The sequence below is a fragment of the Panulirus ornatus genome, chromosome 2 (assembly GCF_036320965.1).
Source record: "Panulirus ornatus isolate Po-2019 chromosome 2, ASM3632096v1, whole genome shotgun sequence".
Taxonomy (NCBI): domain Eukaryota; kingdom Metazoa; phylum Arthropoda; class Malacostraca; order Decapoda; family Palinuridae; genus Panulirus; species Panulirus ornatus.
This window is the reverse complement of record NC_092225.1, coordinates 14,299,113-14,322,027: the sequence shown is the minus strand read 5'-3', so window position 1 is coordinate 14,322,027 and position 22,915 is coordinate 14,299,113. Positions and strand designations below refer to the sequence as shown.

Below are 22,915 nucleotides of genomic sequence, written 5' to 3'. Positions count from 1 at the left end.
TGGACCTCTTGTATATAGACTGTGAATTGGTACTGGACTGTACCGAATGACTACCTTGAATATGTTTGGTGAGGTGATCTGACTCTAGAATTCCTTTGATATATGAATACATGTATCAGTTTTGAATCTCAGTGGATTATGTGTAGGAGAAGCAAATGGCTCAGCGAGTGCAAAAGTAGCTGCCTGTACTCGGGGAGGCCCAAAACAACGCGGCTGGACAGACACAAGGAAGAACTCCAACAGCCAGGTGAATTCTTATTTTTGACAGGCTGTTAAAGAGATGTAGAGTGCGATCTTGTCTCGTGTTTTGTGGCTTGAGTGAAGGTCTCATGTCACTGATAAGGAGGGACTCTGTAACGTGAAGACGCTTGATATTTTTCATGTATCTGTTATCTTGTTGAATGTACCATCTGCTTTCTAGGTAGGCTGATTCTTTGTTGGTTTTCCATACATAACCTGGGTACGCCATGTTAGAGATGTATGGTGATACGTCTTAAGTTATAATTTGCAGCCTCTTTCTTTACAGGTAATTTGATAAACTAAGTGAGAGCTCTGGAGGGGATTCTCCTTACGGTTGAGGTTCTTGTCCATGACGGTATTCCTAATACTTTGATCAGACAGGAAATTATGAAAGCAAAATGTATGTTATGTATTGTACAGACAGTCTTAAGCCTTGCCTTTTAGCTCGCCGGGTGTTATATAGTGTTGGTATACCAGCCATAGTGCTTAAAGCTGAATCCCTTGAGCACGGCGGTATGATCCTTGAACAATTGGGTGCGACGCATGAACACGATGGTACAACCCTTGGTTGTCACTAGCCTGGCTTTTGATCCGACACTCGAGGGTCGGGTGGAGGGCCACGCCATCATACCCAAGGGTTGTAGAGTCCTGCTCAAGGGAGGCAAAAGAGCCGGTGATAGGTGCTGCGTCTCTGGATATGTAGTTATTTGTTCCATTATCTTGCAGGAAGAAGAATTGCTCCATCGTCCCTGACTGAATTCTCCACGAACGCCAGAATGCCCTCTTACCTGGTACATTCCTGAGGTGTGGCCGGCCACCTAGATATTCATGACATCTTCAGCGTCATGAGAATGAAGACCGTTCTCTCCTTGGTTGTCTGCCTGGCTTTAACTTTACCGATACCAGGGATGAGCCAGTCTGCCCAGCCCACGTCGGACATGAGGCTGACCTCGAATGATCTGCAAAACCTGGGGAGGTTCATCGCCGACCTAGCGCGGAGCTTACACGTCAGCATGATTTCTGTGTGTGTTCATCCGTCTTTCGGTCAGTATATAACGCCTTCGCCTGTACCCTGGCCAGTATACCTCGCTTCATCCTTGTACACATCTATATGGTACACCTTATCTTGCTGAAATAGTAGACCTAAACCTCATATTTACTACATAGACCTGATGTAGAATCCATGTCATCATACATTTCTACACCTGGACATTGTCTGCACACGTATATATTTGTGAACCAGTCCTTTTTTTTTTATTTCATACGGTCGAACTTAGTAGGTTACTTTTGTGATATACACCTAAACGTTGCTATATCACTGAGACCCAAGGGAAAACAGAGAATGATAAAACAGAGAAAGAGAATGATGTTTTGAGCTCCCACACGGAGTGTTTGCACTGTTATATAGACTGAGACTTTAATAATCATATCATTAAAGGAACCAAGATAGAAAGAATATTGACGGTGGTATAAATCCTAGACGCAGTATAAGAAATATGATCTTTAATCAAACCCTTTCACTGTGAGTATTGTTATATAGACTATGACGTAACGTTGATATTGCGAATACGACCCACATCACGTTGATATTATACATACTAAGGCGCAGTGTTTTAATGTGTTACAGACACATAGAAAGTGTTAACATCGTCATACAAAAGCAGTGAAAATCGTCACACACAGACAGAAAAAGCATTGATATCTTCGTACCGACCGACTTGTTTTCAATACTTGTTAGATATTCAATTACACTGTGGCTGGGCCATCTTGCGACACTTGGGGCCTTCAGTACCTGTCTTTAGGATCCTGGGTGCAGCCAGAAAGCCATCATCAGACTTTGTCTATTCAGTTCCTTTCGAATAAATGGGAATGTGTGTAGATTGCGTCGCCTTGGGTCACGCAACCCAAACCAGGAGGGTGCCTCGGGTCTACGTGCAAGACCTTTAGAATTAAGGTTCGTTTTAGCCTCCTCCCCTTACAACTCACGTATACCTTCTGCACCCGATCCTTGTTCGCTGTCCCACTGTAAAACAAATTAATTTTCTGAAGAGGAATTAATTTTGTTGAGTTTTGGTCGGCAAAGGTTTGTTTTTCGGGGATTTGTCCGTGTCCTTCGTTTCTTATGCTTCATTAGTGGCTTCAGCCTTGCGAAACATCTCTTATAGAGATGACTGCGATATTTAGATATATAGAGTAAACCCAATAATTCATATGTATATATATATATATATATATATATATATATATATATATATATATATATAAATATATATATATTATATATATATATATATATATATATATATATATATATATATATATATATATATATATATATATATATATATAGGATATAGTATATGACGGAAGTCACCTCTTTTCGACCCGATTATATCTGGTACGCGGACGCCGCATCCCTCACTTTGAAAGCAACATCAACAGTAATGTTTGGTTAATAAAAAGAACACTACACTTTACTTGTGCGACGTTTCTAGTACGGAGCAACATTCCTTTTGTCTCCATATAAAAAGACATCTTTTGAGTTGTAAAGAACTTAGTTGCATCGTGTATTTCTTATTTTTATCTATTTATGTTGTCAGTGTTAGTTAAGATAGAATTGATAGTACCATTCATGGTGTCGGTATAATTTTTGAAAAAATGATAGTATTGCTTATGATAATCACTACTACAGTGATCATTGTCAGTACAATCCTTAGCATTATATTGCTATATGTAACATTAATATTGAACATAGTTAACATTTTGCAAAATATGGTAGATTTATCAGATGTTTTTGTACAATTGCAGGTGTGAAGGAAGCGTACAGGAACGTGGCTTTGGCCCTGGCCCACAGCCTAGTATTTCCTACCTCGTGTGGCGACGGAACCCCACCCGCGCCAACCTCCCGCTGTAGCCAACGGAATGGCTTCGGACTGTCTGCTGGAAGCCGTTGCTGGAATCGCCAACTCGCCATGGTCCACCTTACCTCCCGGGACCACCTGGAAGAGACTGTGAGCCAGATGGTGGATCAGTACGGGCTGATAGGTGGTAGCATTCCCCAGGTGGTGGTAGGGCAGGACCTGACACCTGCCAACAAGGGGATGTCCAGCGTAGCTTCCTGGCTTATCGCTTCATATACCAAGGTGAACGAATTCTCTTTACTCACAATCGCTGGCACTCATTAATTTAAAATTATTTCAGAAATGTGTGATATATATATATATATATATATATATATATATATATATATATATATATATATATATATATATATATATATATATATATATATATATATTTTTTTTTTTTTTTTTTTTTTCCAAAAGAAGGAACAGAGAATGGGGCCAGGTGAGGATATTCCCTCAAGGGCCCAGTCATCTGTTCTTAACGCTACCTCGCTAATGCGGGAAATGGCTAATAGTATGAAAGATATATATATCCCTGGGGAGAAAGAATACTTCCCACGTATTCCTTGCTTGTCGTAAAAGGCGACTAAAGTGGAAGGGAGCGGGGGGCTGGAAATCCTCCCCTCTCATTCTTTTTTTTAATTTTCCAAAAGAAGGAACAGAGAAGGGGGCCAGGTGAGGATATTCCCTCAAAGGCCCAGTCCTTTGTTCTTAACGCTACCTCGCTAATGCGGGAAATGGCGAATATTATGAAAGAATATATATATATATATATATATATATATATATATATATATATATATATATATATATATATATATATATTGGAAAGGATCACAATTTTGCAATTTTGCGCGTGATCAAGTACATTCCTATGAGTCCACGGGGACAATGAAACACGATAAGTTCCCAGGTGCACTTTCGTGTAATAATCACATCATCAGGGGAGACACAAGAGAGAAATATAACAGTCAATTGATATACAGCGAAGAGACGTAGCAAGGACGCCATTTGGTAAACATGTGATTGTCCAGGACAGAAAGCGAGCGTATCATAAATTTATTATGTGGACAAGAGGGTGAATTGTTTACAAATTTTTATCAACAATAAAGTTATCCAATTTGTATAGACCACTAATATTAAGTTTTTTTTAGGCTGTGGTGTACGACTCAGTATTGGGCTGTTTATAATGATCTACAAATACTTAACAGGACGATCCCATTGCTCAAGGTGAGAAAAACAATGTGCAATACTATTTTCAACGATACTCGTAAGATCAAACTACCTCCGTGGCTTTAGGATAAATATTCACACAAACATTACTAACAAAGTGAAATTCCAGGCTATGTCAGGCGATTTTTGAATTTTCTTATGACTTTTTCGATAGATCTCATGTATAATGAAGCACATTCCGGTTAAGATTATGTTGTACTCGAACCAAGAAGTCACGTAATTTGAAGCGAGGAAACACGCTCAGCCTAGGCATCTCGCGTCACATTGTTTGCTTACGTGTCCTGTGCTCAGACGAAGTTAGCCAAGCATGCGACACGAACCTAATTTTTGGGAACACTCAGCAAGGATTGCCTAGTTTGCTATGAATTGAACGAGTATTATCTTGATATATATGAATGCTTCAATTTTGGTCATGCGTTTCGACCGAGTGGTGGTATAATGCAATTCATCATTAGCGTCATCTGTTGCCAGGGCAATAACAATTGATCGGTGAACCAATTGCAATAGTTACCACTTTTCCTGCCTACTGGAATCTGAGCTTCACAGCACAACACGACTTCTTATTATTAAAAAATTATCAGTACACAAATCTCCATCAAATATTACATTCATTTCAGTTAAAAGTAAAAAGACTAATAGTATAACAGTGACACCTTAGAAAGGTCCAAGGGAAAAAACTGTCTGAATAGAGTGTGCCAAAGATCTCTTGGAGTTACTACCCTATACGAAAAGTTGGTATTTGAAGACCATACTGAAGGAACTGTATTACTGAATCAGGTAATGAGTTATGATAGAGAACGTTCACAACGAGATATGTTTTAATAGTTGTTGCCTTGTCCATTCAACACGATAAGTCTTATTCTTCAGATCAGTTTTGTTGAGGTCAGTGGGCAGCGACAAACCCGTCTGTCCTGTCCTATATCCGCCCGTGTTTGCTACTACGAAGGCGACGCCGGATATCCAGGTGACCATAAACTCGTTTGTGAAATCGGGCTGCGTAACCTCATTGTAGCTGGCTTTTGTGTTTCATGTTTCAGATACACATAGGTGAAATGCTTCTATCATTGAATCAGTTATTATGGTATTATAATCTTTATCTTTTCAACGTACTTTGTGCAGGCGACGAAGCAAGTGGTGGTCCAAGAGGTGTTTAGCTTCAGTGATTCGAATGAGAGCGTTGTGCAACCCATCGGCAACTGGATACCCACCACCGGCCTACTCCTGCACCACGCACCGGGCCAAGGACCTCTCGACTTCCATGGCCACACCATCACCCTTGCCTCATTCCCCGTACGTCTGCATTATACTCTGGTGAAACTCCAAGCTCACTGTGTTAACGCAGAACATGGCACCTTTTAGGGAGGGATTGCCTGTACGTAGGCAACAGAGGAAACTGGTGCTAGCAAGTTTCTGTTCTTTAGACAATGTAGCTCACTGTAAACTGAACAGACTGTCGATGTCCTTGCCAATTATCAGATCCTGAAGACAGTGAATAAGAAAGTACAGTAGTTTGAAATTCACCTGAGACCCCTCGTCACATTTTATCACAGATGAGCCAGTTCCCTAACCCTGCTGTGTATATATATTTCATGGCCAAGCACTTCACTGCATTTTATTAGAAATGATGAATTATAAATAGCATAAGTTCAATGAATCATTGTCCCTTTTGTACAGATTCTCAATACGAAAATTATCCAGGGATGAAGTAACGTAGAAACAAATATGGGAAAGTTTTCTTTCCACGTTCCCACGTGTATACATTGGGTAATGTGTATTTCTCTCCTTACACTCGCCCTGCAGTATCCACCGTACGTGATGCTGGGCGAGAACTGCACCCGGCACAGTGATGACCAGTACCACTACGACCCCCGCTGCCTCACCCACCGCCCTCAGTGAGAACCAAGTGCTCTGTGTTAGTCCCCTGTTCACCCCCCCCCCCCTCCTTCAGATTCCTCACCTCATCATTACCTGTTGGTGGAGGTAGCTCGTACTTCATTTAGTGAGCTCGGGGCTCCTTCTTTCCTTCATTCTCTTGCCACATCATTAGACAAAAACGAATGCTTTAATTTGTCTTCCCTAGAATAAGAAAAGTGCGATTGAGAGAGCTGCTGCAGAGGGTATGCTGAAATGGTATGGGCATATGGTACGAATGAGTGAGGAGAGCTTGACAAGGAGGATACATGTATCAGGAGTGGAGGAGATAGATGGAAGGAGAAGAGGGAGACCAAACGAGATGGAAGGATGGAGTGGAAAAAGATTTTGAGTCATGAGTGCCTCCCTGCCTCACTGTGTGACGGAACACGCCATCATCTGTAGTGAGATTGTAATGAATGGTTGATATAGATAAGATCACTTAGGATACTACTAGACTTCATAATGATATTGAGAAGAGGCACATATGACCGTAGCCAAAGGTAAGTTTTCTTGGGATGAAAACAATTTTCAAACAGACCTGCATGCTTGTAATGGCATACATGACTTTGTTCATGATATCAACACCAGCTGAACGAACGCCGTTGTTATCAACACCATCTGCACCAACAACACTTATTAATACCAGCTAGGTTAACACCAGCTGTTGACAACAACGGGTGTGCTAAGACCTCTGGTGATAACACCATCTGTGCTAACATTCCTGGTACTAACAATAACTGCTTTAACACTAGTGGTATTAACACCAACTGGACTAACACCAGCTGTGCTGACACCACTGGTATTGACTCCAAATGCTCTAACATCACTGGTACTGACACCAGTGGTATGGACACCAGCTTCGCTAACACCACTGGTTCTAACACCAGCTTTATAACACAATGGTACTAACACCAACTGCATTAACTCCACTGGTACTATCACCAGCTTTATAACTCCACTGGTACTATCACCAGCTTTATAACGCCACTGGTACTAACTCTAGCTTTAGAACACCACTGGTACTAACACCAGCTTTATAACCACTGGTACTAACTCTAGGTTTATAACGCCACTGGTACTAACTCTAGCTTTAGAACACCACTGGTACTAACACCAGCTTTATAACCACTGGTACTAACTCTAGGTTTATAACGCCACTGGTACTAACACCAGCTTTATAACGCCACTCATACTAACACTAGCTTTATAACCACCGGTACTAACACTAGCTTTATAACGCCACTGGTACTAACACCAGCTTTATAACAACGCTGATACTAACACCACTGGTACTAACACCAGCTTTATAACCACTGGTACTACCACCAGCTTTATAACACTGATGCTAACACCAGCTTTATAATCACTGATACTAACACCAGCTTTGTAACGCTACTGGTACTAACACCAGCTTTATAACCACTGGTACTACCACCAGCTTTATAACACTGATGCTAACACCAGCTTTATAACCACTGGTACTAACACCAGCTTTATAACCACTGGTACTACCACCAGCTTTATAACACTGATGCTAACACCAGCTTTATAATCACTGATACTAACACCAGCTTTGTAACGCTACTGGTACTAACACCAGCTTTATAACCACTGGTACTAACACCAGCTGTACTAGCACCAGCTTTACTAACCACTGGTACTAGCACCAGCTTTATAACCACTGGTACTAACACCAGCTTCATAACACCACTGGTGCTAACACCAGCTCTATAACCACTGATACTAACTGCCAGCTTTATAACATCATTGATACTAACACCAGCCTTATAACGCCACTGGTACTAACACCAGCTTTATAACGCCACTGGTACTAACACCAGCCTTATAACGCCACTGGTACTAACACCAGCTTTATAACATCACTGGTACTAACACCAGCCGTACTTGCAGGAGGCAGCTGAACGAGGAGGTGTACGTTGGGTACCTCCTGGACATCTTCAACATCCTGGCCCAGAAACTCAACTTCACGTGAGTACTGAGTAGCAGAGGTTGTGGAGGGAGTTCTCCTGGTTGATATGGCCAGAGACACTCTCATTGATTATCGTCGAGAGGGATATAGACAAATAGAGGGACAGGCCAACGTATTTTATGTTTTTTCAATGTAATGCCAAAGTTGATATCCTAGAATCATTCTTACTGAATCATTCTCACTGACTCATTCTTACTGAATCGAAGAATTTCTGTCGATAAGTTGTCTTGGTTGAATGACGGTGAAGTACCTTTTTTTTCTGGCCCAGGAGCTATGGACGCCTTCCATCTTTCTCATCCTCGCTAGATTCCCAGGAACTCTACAATAAACCTAAGTTCCTCAACTCCCAAAGATCTGTCCTTCTCTACAGCAGTCAAGAGAGACACCCTTTGCTATTCTTTAGCTGTCGTTCAGACACTTTGGCATTACGATCAGGTCTCCTTCATTGTCAATGTATAGACCACTGCATCAGGACCTCATACTCAAGGCCATAAAATCTGTACCCTAATATTCCCTGCAGGATTTTTTTTCTTCTTTTTACGAACGTACTTTAAAATTTTATGTGAATTCAGAAATCTCGTGGTGGGGGACACTCCACGTACTCTGACGCAAACCGCAAAACAGAAGACCGATCCATATTGAACGACACAACTTGTAACTACAGCTTTCTTAAAGGCAGACCAACAGTCCCGAACACTTCACACTACTACTGAATATATGTTCGCTTCCACCGAAACCACTGAGTTTTCACATTCAAAAATGTCAACCACTTAGAACATTTCGTGTCTTCTTAGGGAAATGAAAAGCAGGCTTTTCACTTGTAAAAATGTCAACCAATTAGCTTGAATATTTCGTATTTTCTTAGGGGAAATGAGATGCAGGCTATGCTAGTATCATGGCCGTCTGATCACCTTGGTATCAGACCCATCTTGGGAGGTGGTTACATCCTGTACATCACCTGTCGACCAATGAACACAATCCTGAGCGACATCGTATATCTGCAGGTACCGGGTGTTGCAGCCTCACCACCGGCGGGACTACATCTTCGGGATGGGCGCGTCGGACAACCACTCTGGTCTGGTGGGCATGGTCTTCAGGCAGGTGAGTGAGATCAACCCGAAGCATAACGAAGCCTCGGTGTGAGTGAGACTAACCCGAAGCACAACGAAGCCTCGGTGTGAGTGAGACTAACCCGAAGCACAACGAAGCCTCGGTGTGAGTGAGACTAACCCGAAGCACAACGAAGCCTCAGTTCAGTTCACATATCATCTGAGTTGATATCCTGCACTGGATGGAACACCGAAAACTTTCTTCATATTTTAGTCTCTGACTAAGGATCTAGAACTCCCTGTCATACGCGTATCATTATCGCTGATACAAGGTTCCGTTATCAATCTTATCTATAATTTCCCTGTCCTTTTACATGATGCGGAGCTAATAAATACATGCAAGTTTAGGAGAATCTATTTTCTTTTTCAGAAGGTGGGTTCCCAGCCCCACTGGATGACCAAATGGAATTGACACCTCTTTACTGTACTCTAGGGTAAACTTTCTGCCTTATTGTAAGATGTTCCTCAGATGTTTGATCCGTAACGCTACGAATACCTTCTTATCTGTGTACCTCTCGTATGGGTATAGATACTTGCGTTCTAGTTTACGTAATGCACCTATTCCTCACCTCGCTGTGATGAACATATGGGGAAATTCTGTTCCCTTTTGAAAATTCACATCGACTTGTTTTACAAAGACATTATCGACCCTGATACTGCAAGGATTTTGTTACAGAATTCCAATCTCTTCATGGTTTCATTTTCGAGTTATTGTACAAATTTTCACTTTGTAGGGGAGCAAATTGCACCTAGGTTACGCCGGACAGTTACTCAGCATTATATTGGTCCAGCTTAACAAAAGACCAGCAGATTTCCGAGGGTTACGATAACTTGCCGGGCTCATGACAACGAAGCTCTTCGCTGTTCCTAAAAACAACGGTAGTACGTTTCCATACAGCCATAGGAGCCTTCTTCCCGAAACCTGTCGGTGTACCGCTGGATCGAATGTTTACTGGGAGAATCTCTTCGTTAAGATTCTATTTTGAATGTAGCGTTGCTTGGAACACAAAATTTCTACATATTTTTTCCTCGATCTTGCAGACTCTAAGGTTTTATGGTAAATGATTTGACACGCCTTAATTGAACATCAGCACGGAAAAAAAACGTAACATTTTCTATAGAATGACTTTTTTTTTTATTACTCAAGGATTAATGAGCCCCTTGTGTCGCCCTGTAGGAGGCAGAGGTCGCCCTGGCCAGCCTCTCGATATCGAAGGACCGACTGATGGACATCGACTTCTCTGGCTACGTCGAGTACTTCTTCAGGAACCTCTACATCCGCTCCAACGCCACACTGTCCAACATCGGGTGAGGAATCGGGAATAAAGATTATGAGTTATGAGTTGCTGGAACTGTTGAGAATGTTCTGAAGAACGTGCAGTAGTAGGAAGAGGAGAGTTGTGTGATGATGGGAAAATCTATACTGGAGGGAGGTAAAAAGACAAAAAAGGAAAGCAAGATCGTGAAAGGCCTTCGCATGAAAGGAGTTAGTGGCGTATGAATCACTGAGAAGGTGATGGAAGTGAGTATAGGGGCGTGTGTGAGGGGGAGATGCTGAATAGTAATTGTTTGGAGAAAGTAGCTGAGTGGAACCTGACGTGTCTCGAGAGATAATCTGGAAGCATCACATGTAGAGTGGAGGCTTGCTATGGCTGGAACTCGGTGTACAAAGCACGAACCAAACTCTCCTCCATCCTCGGAAATCTAATGTTTACAAATACTCTCATTTCCATCAGCCTCAATTCTGTCTCTCTGTGCATGAGGTGGATCAGGGGCACAAGGCTGCGTTATATAATAAAACAAGATAGCTGGGCAGTCTAATTAACACAAGAGTAAATGATAATGAAACACACACTGAAAGCATCTCTCATCATTATGTCTCTTTATAGAAAATAGAATGTCTACTTAGATGACTTTATGATACTCTAATATAGATTGTTAATACCAGAGTCATCCCTCAATATTGTCACGTCCCCAAAATGTCCTGGACATCACCTGTCGTAACTCAACTGTTTTGTGTGTGTGTCTGGAGGTGGGGGACGTACGTGCAATCCTTCCAGCCACACACCTGGGTTGGAACGGCGGCCCTCTTAGCAGCTGCCACCTTCACCCTGTGGTTCATCAACCAGCACGAGAAGAACCTCGTCCCCTGGGACATCCTCACCTTCTTCAACATCTTGTTCATGTTCTTCTCCTGCGTCGTCCAACAAGGTAAGGTCCTACGGGCTTATGAACTCCTGAGGGAGGAGACAGATCAACTTTACACTTGCCGATGATTAACCTAAAGTAATTATCGTAATCTTGAGACGATGATGAGAATAATTAATGTGATAATCAGGAAAAGACTCAGTCAGAACTCAACACTGGAATCAATAGGGAAATGAAGCATACAGATCAAATGAACTGTCAAATCTTTAAGTATAAGAGCCGAGTGTTCAGAAAGCGAAAACAAAATCAGGTGATCTCTCACCCGAGCGTCCAATCAGTGTAAAGGAAGCGTTGCCACTGTTAGATATATCTTTGAGATATTCACAAGGTCATTAGACTTTGTGAATATGATGATGATAATAATGATACTAGCAACACTTCCTTTTGATGGGATGGACGTTCGGGCTTTGAGATCACCTCATTTTGATATGGCATTGAGTGGACAGTCCATCTGATCGTTATCTTCTATCTTTCTCTACTGATTGCAATTCTGAGTTCGGACAGACGTTTCTCGCTGTATATATCAGTTCTCAGGAGGCATTTGAATCTGTGGCTATAAAACGCTGGAAAATTTATTCTAAAGCACCACTTCTTTACCCAAGCACTCCCCATGCTTTATGAGAAACTGGTGTTTGATATGATCAAGTAGCTCGACTGGCGTTAGCCTATCAGCATAGAGATAACAGATATCAGAAGGGTCTATGACCTAGTTGTGTTATCTGCTGAATTTATGTAAGTCAGTTGATGAGGAATCACACACATATACACACGCACACAGCTATCTAATAAATGTATACGTATATATATATATATATATATATATATATATATATATATATATATATATATATATATATATATATATATATATATATATATATATATATATATATATCTTTTTCATAATTTTAAACTTGTTCGGTTGCTCAAGTCCTGAAATTTCTTCAGTTTAATCCTGTGGTCGCTATTCGTAATATGTTACTTTAATTTAGGTTGTGTATTCGTGTCTCTTGGATTCTTGCTTCGTGTTTCTTTGTCTTTATGATCTGAGGACGGGAGTGCGTACCGCATCCCACGCTTGTTGTACCTCAATCATGCTACCCGCCTACCCTCTGACCTTCACTGATACACCACCCTGGAGGAGCACCTCAACTATATTACTCCCACAGTACTACCCCCTGCCGAGGTAACCCATGATGATACTGTACCTTCTAATCAATGTGTAGCTTCCTCACTTGCTGATAAAGCTGCCCTTTTCAGTTCGTTCCTCTCCTCTAACTTTTAAGGATTTCTTTTCCAGTCCTCTTCCCACTGAACCTATGACCTATTGTATATTTGTCTCAGGCCAGGTCCTTTAAGTAAGCTTCAAGCTACGAGTAGGCGAGGTTTATGGTTCATGTGGGATACCTTCTCGAGTCTTAAGGGAGTGTGCCTCTGAACCAGCTCCGATCCTCGCTCGCCTATTTTGTCTCTCGCCTTGAAACCTAAACATTCCCTACGTCTTGGAAGCAGACCTTAGTGTAGTTCATCCCTAAGAAAAGACGACGTTTTAATCCCTCCAACTATTGCCCCATTGCTTTCACTTCTGAAAAATCCAAAGGTTTTGAAACTTTTTAACTCCTAAATTCCCAGTCGCGTAGAATCCTGGTGCGCCTCTTTCTCAGATATTGATGAAACTGTATTGTTGTGGTTTTCGACGTCACCAAAACATCTGGTGGTGTATGGCATGTCTGCTATCTAGACTTCCTTCCTTTGGCTTTGGTTGTCTGGTACACATCTCCCTCCGCAGTGGGTCCACTGTGCTAGTCGTTAATGGGACGACTTCCTCTTACCTGAACAAACAGTGGTGTCCCTAAGGGTTATGTCTCATCGCCTATCCTCTTTCTTTTCATTAACGATATTCGTTCTTCGACTTCTAGCCAATTTACTCTAACACCAATGATTCTATGCTTCATGCGTCAACTTATCATCCCGTCCGCACTCTTCTATACGTTCTTTCTCTCGTACTGAACATATCTCCTCTTAATGCGGATTTATTTATTATCTCCGTATGGTAGTGTAGTAACCTGGTTCATTTCAGCAGTGCAAAAACCGTTTCTCCCTACTTCTTTTGATAACTTTCATTCGCCTCCAGCTAAAATTTCAAGATAGAGCATTTCAACCTCACAATATCATAAACATATTACGCACATGTATATCCTGCACTCTATCCTGGGAACCCACGTATCGACCATTACAAAACCCCGCATCTCAAAAGCTGGGAGTGTTCTGTATGTACCATAACTAGTTTTCATGTCAGTAGCTGTTCTACATCCACAGGGATTTTATTCACCCCAGTATAGAGCCGCCTCATCAGTTCTCCAACTATCACCTCTCTTCAACCACTCCTTTCCGTCAGAGCTATTTCCCTGGCTGTGTGCAGGAGAGGTGTCTGAGGGAGTAACCTTCTCCTTCACTGTCCTATTTCCTTCTATATTACTGTCCTCCACAGGGAACTTCGTTCTAGGCTACTAGTCTCTTTGTTATGTGTTTCTAATATACTCAAATGTACCCAAACCTGGTCCTCCAGCAGTGCCATCCACCCGGTTCCCTTGCCTGACCCAAAACTTATCACTCGGCCCTTGTCCTTCAGGAGTGCCCACCATGCCGGCCACCTACAGGGGTCGCGCCGTGTTCTGGCTATTCTGGTTCTCGTGTGTCATCCTGTACGCTTCCTATACAGCGCGTCTCACATCCTCCCTCACCGTGAGCACCAAGATGCTCCCCTTCAGCTCCTTTGCTTCTGCCGTCGCCAGCTACCCTACGTGGCAGATCGGCATCATGAGAGGCACACCCCTTCTCCAGTTCCTTAAGGTAACGCAGAGAGATCCAGTTCTAGCAGCTGGGGCGGAATGAGGAGGCAGGTTTGTGTGTGTGTGTGTGTGTGTGTGTGTGTGTGTGTGTGTGTGTGTGTGTGTGTGTGTGTGTGTGTGTGTAAGGACCACTCTCCTCTAACAAGATGTGCAAATCCACCTGGCGTGTATAGCATCTGTCTTGTGAATTTCTTAATTCAAAAGCTTCTTTATACTGTCCTGGACCTTAGCCAGACTCAGCTCGCTCTCACAACGTCCCTGCGGTTGTCTACCGAAACTTTGCCATCAGACTCATCTTGATTACCATCCCGATCAACATAAATTTACTTCGTCCGGAACAAAAACATCCTTCCTCCATGTATCATCTCTCTCTCTCTCTCTCTCTCTCTCTCTCTCTCTCTCTCTCTCTCTCTCTCTCTCTCTCTCTCTCTCTCTCTCTCCTTTTCTCCCTGTCTTCCTACTTTGTGTTTTTTATCTTTCCTTGGCTGCCTAAGCCGCACTATAGGTGTACAGAGGAAGGCCAGAAGTGGGGGGTGGTGGGGTGGGATGGCTAAGCCCCACAACATATGTTAGAGACCAAGAGAGAGAGAGAGAGAGAGAGAGAGAGAGAGAGAGAGAGAGAGAGAGAGAGAGAGAGAGAGAGAGAGAGAGAGGGAGTGTGCGTGTGGATATACCGAGTTCGTTATTTCCATGCGTGTACTTGTGCAGTTCTTGGTACGTTTGTGTTTGCATTTAGATAATAGTGCTCGTGTTTATGTATAATTCAAGTGTACATGTGCCTCTCTGATTATATGTGATTGGTCCTACTGTGTTGAGTTATATAAATAAATAAATAAATAAATGAATATATATAAATAAATATATATATATATATATATATATATATATATATATATATATATATATATATATATATATATATATATATATATATATATATATATTCTTTCTTTCATACTATTCGCCATTTCCCGCATTAGCGAGGTTGCGTTAAGAACAGAGGACTGGACCTTTGAGGGAATATCCTCACCTGGCCCCCTTCTCTGTCCCTTCTTTTGGAAAATTAAAAAAAACGAGAGGGGAGGATTTCCAGCCCCCCGCTCCCTTCCCTTTTAGTCGCCTTCTACGACACGCAGGGAATACGTGGGAAGTATTCTTTCTCTCCCATCCCCAGGGATAATATATATATATATATATATATATATATATATATATATATATATATATATATATATATATATATATATATATATATATATATTGGAAAGGATCACAATTTTGCGCGTGATCAAGATATTCCTATGAGTCCACGGGGAAAATGAAACACGATAAGTTCCCAAGTGCATTTTTGTGTAATAATCACATTAAGGGGAGACAAAAGAGACACAATCGCATGTTTACCAAATGGCGTCCTGGCTTCGTCTCTTCGCTGTATATCAACTGACTGTTATATTTTTCTCTTGTGTCTCCCCTGATGATGTGATTATTACACGAAAGTGCGCTTGGGAACTTATCGTGTTTCATTTTCCCCGTGGACTCATAGGAATATATATATATATATATATATATATATATATATATATATATATATATATATATATATATATATATTGTTAGTCAATGAGTGTCGTAGGCGTTGCCGGACTCTACCTTCTCGAGGTTACACAGCGAGTGAAAAGTTACCTTTGGCGAGGTTGTATCGTCGTCAGCAGCCGAAACATCTCTCTTCAAAGTAGTTCTTCCTGTCCCTGCTTAAGAGTGGAGCGCAGCCTTGAACCCACAGGAGCCCTTAGACTTTTTGCAAAGGATCCTGGGGTTTATAAAACTAATAATAGTAATGATAATTATAATAATAATAATGATAATAATAATGATAATAATAATGATAATAAAGATGATAATAATAAATAATAATAATAATAATAATAATAATAATAATAATAATAATAATAATAACAACAATAATAGTAATAATAATAATAATAATAATAATAATAATAATAATAATAATAATAATAATAGTAATAATAATAATTAATAATAATAATAATGATAATAATAACAATAATAATAATAATAATAATAATAATAATAATAATAATAATAATAATAATGAGGCAGCAGAAAGGAAGGTGGCGTCAAGGTTGAGGAGTTTCTAACTTTGCTTATTGTTACCTGACCAATGTAATCCATGATGTTCACAAGATGGCTCACTGTACCTTCATCTGTAAGGGGAGCGGAGATGGTACAGAACACAATAAGCGATGGACGCAGTTTGGTAAGGGTGGTTGTACAGTACTGTGCAGAAACCTACGTCACCTCTACACCTGAAATTTCAACACTTCCACCAGGACGAATTTTCGTATGCCAGAAATAGCACTACACCCCACCCCATCCATCACTGTGAAAGAGATGGAAATGGAATAATCTACCAAGCCCCTGTGTTGGCTATAACACTAGCCTTAACTGACATAACTGCAGTGACAAGATCAATCCATTTTCATAGATAGAGACAACTTGACATTTGATTGGCAGCATCGGCAGTCCAATCGAGGTGTGTTTCAGAGCGGTGATAATTCCTTAGGGAAGTCGTTCAGTGTGGTGTTTGTGTAGACGAGGTAAGTTGAATGGGCTTCAGAACATGATATTCTTCCTTGCAATGCAGACGTGGAATACAGATCTTGAGTTTCATATCAGTACTAGTGTTTGGATTGTCGTTTCCAGGGTGGTACAGGGTGAAGCATTGGTGACATATGGTTGCAAACACTGACTACATCCCTTAAGGGATATATGTCATCTGCTTTTGACCAACTCTGCTTGTCCCAGACACTTGACGTATACTGTTAAACTTCCATTACTTGCTTTTCTGGTCTTATTATCTTAAGTAAGTCACAAGTTATAAGATTTGCTACATGTAACACCGTCGTGTTTGCACTGGGAGAGTTTACTTGTGTGTCTTCAAAGGTTTGAAGTGAGTGTGTGCGACCAGGCAACCGTAAAGTGTCAGAAAGTCTAGACAATGTCCCGTCCGTGTGAGTCAGTGAAGGCACAGGACACCTCGAGAAGTAGTAGATATCCTTTACGGAACAATATTTTCACCAAATAGCCTATAAAGAGTAATAGTAGGTATACTGGAGGAGATATATCACAATAATTCTTATCATTGCTTGAAAGAGGAAACAATGGAAATACCGATTGTAAACATTACCAGACATAAATACAGCAATCTGGTTGAATTATATATTCTTAGCGGCCTTAATAATGGAAGAATAATTTCCAGGGAACAATATATATATATATATATATATATATATATATATATATATATATATATATATATATATATATATATATATATATATATAAGTTAAGAGTAAATGTGAATAAGAGCAAGGTTATTAGGTACAGTAGGGTTGAGGGTCAAGTCAATTGGGAGGTGAGTTTGAATGGAGAAAAACTGGAGGAAGTGAAGTGTTTTAGATATCTGGGAGTGGATCTGGCAGCGGATGGAACCATGGAAGCGGAAGTGGATCATAGGGTGGGGGAGGGGGCGAAAATTCTGGGGGCCTTGAAGAATGTGTGGAAGTCGAGAACATTATCTCGGAAAGCAAAAATGGGTATGTTTGAGGGAATAGTGGTTCCAACAATGTTGTATGGTTGCGAGGCGTGGGCTATGGATAGAGTTGTGCGCAGGAGGATGGATGTGCTGGAAATGAGATGTTTGAGGACAATGTGTGGTGTGAGGTGGTTTGATCGAGTGAGTAACGTAAGGGTAAGAGAGAGGTGTGGAAATAAAAAGAGCGTGGTTGAGAGAGCAGAAGAGGGTGTTTTGAAGTGGTTTGGGCACATGGAGAGAATGAGTGAGGAAAGATTGACCAAGAGGATATATGTGTCGGAGGTGGAGGGAACGAGGAGAAGAGGGAGACCAAATTGGAGGTGGAAAGATGGAGTGAAAAAGATTTTGTGTGATCGGGGCCTGAACATGCAGGAGGGTGAAAGGAGGGCAAGGAATAGAGTGAATTGGAGCGATGTGGTATACCGGGGTTGACGTGCTGTCAGTGGATTGAATCAAGGCATGTGAAGCGTCTGGGGTAAACCATGGAAAGCTGTGTAGGTATGTATATTTGCGTGTGTGGACGTATGTATATACATGTGTATGGGGGGGGGGTTGGGCCATTTCTTTCGTCTGTTTCCTTGCGCTACCTCGCAAACGCGGGAGACAGCGACAAAGTATAAAAAAAAAAAAAAAATATATATATATATATATATATATATATATATATATATATATATATATATATATATATATATATATATATATATTATCCCTGGGGATAGGGGATTAAGAATACTTCCCACGTATTCCCTGCGTGTCGTAGAAGGCGACTAAAAGGGGAGGGAGCGGGGGGCTGGAAATCCTCCCCTCTCGTTTTTTTTTTTAATTTTCCAAAAGAAGGAACAGAGGGGGCCAGGTGAGGATATTCCGAAAAAGGCCCAGTCCTCTGTTCTTAACGCTACCTCGCTAATGCGGGAAATGGCGAATAGTTTGAAAAAAAAAAAAAAAAATATATATATATATATATATATATATATATATATATATATATATATATATCCCTGGAGATAGGGGAGAAAGAATACTTCCCACCTACTCCCTGCGTGTCGTAGAAGGCGACTAGTAGGGAAGGGAGCGGGGGGCTGGAAATCCTCCCCTCTCGTTTTTTTTTTTTTTTTTTCCAAAAGAAGGAACAGAGAAGGGGGCTAGGTGAGGATATTCCCTCAAAGGCCCAGTCTTCTGTTCTTAACGCTTCCACGCTAATCCGGGAAATGGCGAATAGTATGAAAGAAAAGAAAAAGCTATATATTCCTTGGTAAATTGACAAGTGCAACCGTATCAATCGGTCTTTTTCAGGAGGCCAAGGGAAGGAGCTACGATCTCTTGTCTTCGCGTTTGGACGATAACCCTGACCTGATGGTGGCCTCGGAGGAGGAGGGCGTCGCCAGGCTCCTCACCGCGAACTATGCCTTCCTCAGCGAGACCCAGCTAATGTCCTACATGTTCAAGGAAAACTGTAGCATCAAGGAGATCAACGTGAAGCTCTTCCCTTCTTATGGTCACCTTGGTTATGCCAAAAACTTACCCTTCGCTGGAATGCTCGACAGAGAGTGCGTACGCTTGCTGGGCTCTCTCTTTAGTCCCTTGTTTTCTCACTCTTGAACGTGACTGACATGTGCCCCTTTGTCGAGCTGTACTAATATATGTCTTGGCCTTTTTTATTTCTTTTTTTATCTTTATCATCGTTCTCCATTTACTGTGATTTACACCAATCACCCTAACCTAGATTAGCCTAGCTTAATCTAACTCTCTCGCGTAACCTAATCGATTTACACATGTCTCCTATTGTAAAAGCTCTTTTCTGTGTCTCGCCACAGACTATTCCGCCTCGTGTCTGGTGGGGTGATAGACCGATTGCGACGTCGGTGGTGGGGCGTCGCGATCCCCTGCGAGGAACGGATGCCCTTCACGGAGCTCGACTTCACCCACACCGTCACTGCCTTCCTGGTGCTCCTGATTGGGATAATCCTCGCAATTGTCTTTTTCATGATGGAGAAGATCTGCAAGAAGATTTTGTTAAAAAAACACAAGTCTTTCTGCATCTCACAAGTGAAGGTCCGGTTCCGTCAGGCCTTGATGACGCAGAGGTGCAACGCGAACACATCTACCAATGCTGTTTCTTCCTCAACCCACGATGGTCGTTCTATCGCTGTGGATCCGACTGGACGCTACCTGGGGTATGAGACTCGGGCACAAGCGAACGTAGTTCACAAACCAAACTCTAGTGTTAATAACCGAAAAGCAGCAGTTCCTGACAGGTGAATGTCTGGCAGTGCTCTCTGATGTCATTTCGAAGAGTTATGTACAGTATGTTCTTCACACCAGCTGAAGACCTGACCATTGTTAGAATCGACTTAGCTGAGCCGTCATCCTTCTTCACCATCCGGGAATCTATAGACGAGTTTCTCTCTCTCTCTCTCTCTCTCTCTCTCTCTCTCTCTCTCTCTCTCTCTCTCTCTCTCTCTCTCTCTCTGTAACATGATATTCCTGGAAGGTATTGATTCTATGGTGTCTTCAGATGAACTACAAGATTGCCAGACTGGAGGGTTAGACAAGAACACATCCTTAACACAGGTACAGACCAAAGAACACCACTTACAGCGATCCTCTTTCTATGTGTCTGTCTACTTTTTGCTGTTAGCTGCTCTATTTGTTACGTGTATGAGTAATAGCGTCACTGGTATATCGTTCCACGACACCTTTATATAGAAAATTCATATTAGAATTGTATATAATGCAGATTGAACTCCAGGTGTTCCAAACTTGCCAATGTACTTAGTGAATAATGATAAATAATATGGAAGTTGCACCTTGAGCAAGAGGGGTCATGCAAGTTGGGAAGACATCCAAAACACAAATGAGATTGCCTACTCGTGAAGTGGAGTTTAGGACTGCGTTAGGAGAGCGGTTTTCTATGGCTTAGCGAATCATTATGGTGTGTTTACATTTTGTCAGTCATGTTTGTTGTGGGGGAGGGGGAACCTGTATGTGTTCCTGGATGCTGAAGTATGAAGCAGGGGTAAGCTTTTCAATTTTACTTGGAAAATGGTGATTTCTTATGAAGCGATTTGGCTGGGTGGGGTCTAGTGCTGTTGCCAAGAAGTGAGTCCTGAGCATATCGAGGTAAGGTGTCAGGAGTATTTGTTTCGTGGTGCAGGTGCTGAATATTTTTGGTTGCTAGGTAGCCGGTAATTGTTCTTAATGCTCAGTTTTGTGTTGTTTCCAACTTTGTACTTATGTTTTCGATAGGATAGATAAGTTATGTGAGGCGTAGTTTAGGGTGGAGCAGATGAATTGTTTGTATAGAATACTAAGAGATTCATTTTTCCAAAACTGGTGCCTGTCATTGTTTAGAGGGAATATAGATTGTTTATAGCCTTTTTATGGGTGTTTGTATTTTTGGGAAAGATCATGCGTGTGAGTCTAACACGCAATATGGTTAGAGCTTTGTTAGAGAATGGTTAACCATTCAGGATTATGGGAGGGTGCAAGTTAGATTAATGTCTGTCAGAGGTTAGGAAGGTGACGGTGGATTTCTGAGGTAATGCAGCCATTCAGTTACGAGTAAATCAGTATTCTAATTTTGTGATGTACTGTTGCATGTTTTGTCAGGGTGCTGTGGTCTCAGTGTGAGGTCTACATGGACGATTTTTCACAATGTGGTTTGCAAGAGGTGGCGGAAAGTCATGTACTGGGTGATTCAAGAGTGCTGGAGAAAGAACCTTTTTCTTGGGGACTCTACTGTAGAACCTGAGGCTTTTCGAGGTGAAGCCTTTATCAATGACTCTGGCTTGGCGGATAGCTATGAAGTTGGACAACCACCTTTTACTTTTCCTTTGTTGTGGAGGGTTGTGTCAAACATCTTTTGTGCGAAGATGTCATGGAGGACTGCTGTCAAATGCCTTATTGATGTCAATTACTATTGGTATTGTGTATCTAGCTAAGCTATCCTGTATGTATTGTGTGAGGTTTATTACAGAGTGTAAAGTCGTGCTGTGTGGATGAGAGTGGGAAAGGTCTGTAGGGACTGGTTGTGGATAGGATGCTCTGGCTTCGGTGCATTGTCCGTGACAGTAATAGAATGGATGTGTGCGAATGAGGTCATTTCTTCGTCTGTTTCTGGCGATACCTCGCAAACGCAGGGAATGGTTGAGGGACAAGTCACTTGGGAGGTAGGTTTGAATGGAGAAAAACCGGAGGAAGTTAAGTGTTTTAGATATCTGGGAGTGAATTTGGCAGCGGATGGAACCATGGAAGCGGAAGTGAATCATAGGGTGGGGGAGGGGGCGAAAGTTCTGGGAGCGTTGAAGAATGTGTGGAAGTCGAGAACATTATCTCGGAAAGCAAAAATGGGTATGTTTGAAGGAATAGTGGTTCCAACAATGTTATATGCTTGCGAGGCGTGGGCTGTAGATAGAGTTGTGCGGAGGAGGGTGGATGTGCTGGAAATGATATGTTTTGAGGACAATATGTGGTGTGAGGTGGTTTGATCGAGTAAGTAATAATAAGGTAAGAGAAATTTGTGGTAATAAAAAGAGTGTGGTTGAAAGAGCAGAAGAGGGTGTTTTGAAGTGGTTTGGGCACATGAGAGAATGAGTGAGGAAAGATTGACCAAGAGGATATATGTGTCGGAGGTGGAGGGAACGAGGAGAAGAGGGAGACCAAATTGGAGGTGGAAAGATGGAGTGAAAAAGATTTTGTGTGATCGGGGCCTGAACATGCAGGAGGGTGAAAGGAGGGCAAGGAATAGAGTGAATTGGAGCGATGTGGTATACCGGGGTTGACGTGCTGTCAGTGGATTGAATCAAGGCATGTGAAGCGTCTGGGGTAAACCATGGAAAGCTGTG

General features: G+C 41.7%; 1 protein-coding gene across 1 annotated transcript; it reads left to right on the top strand.

The window, feature by feature from the left end:
- The first annotated feature begins 860 nt into the window (after window positions 1-860).
- On the top strand, window positions 861-22,617 carry LOC139752598 (glutamate receptor U1-like). Its single transcript, XM_071668357.1, has 11 exons — window positions 861-1,284; window positions 3,049-3,383; window positions 5,499-5,669; window positions 6,180-6,271; window positions 8,205-8,282; window positions 9,288-9,384; window positions 10,570-10,700; window positions 11,425-11,603; window positions 14,233-14,453; window positions 19,365-19,618; window positions 19,886-22,617. Exons 1-11 carry the CDS (start codon window positions 1,086-1,088, stop codon window positions 20,328-20,330), a joined length of 2,202 nt encoding a protein of 733 aa, XP_071524458.1. The 5' UTR covers window positions 861-1,085; the 3' UTR covers window positions 20,331-22,617.
- Window positions 22,618-22,915: the final 298 nt, after the last annotated feature.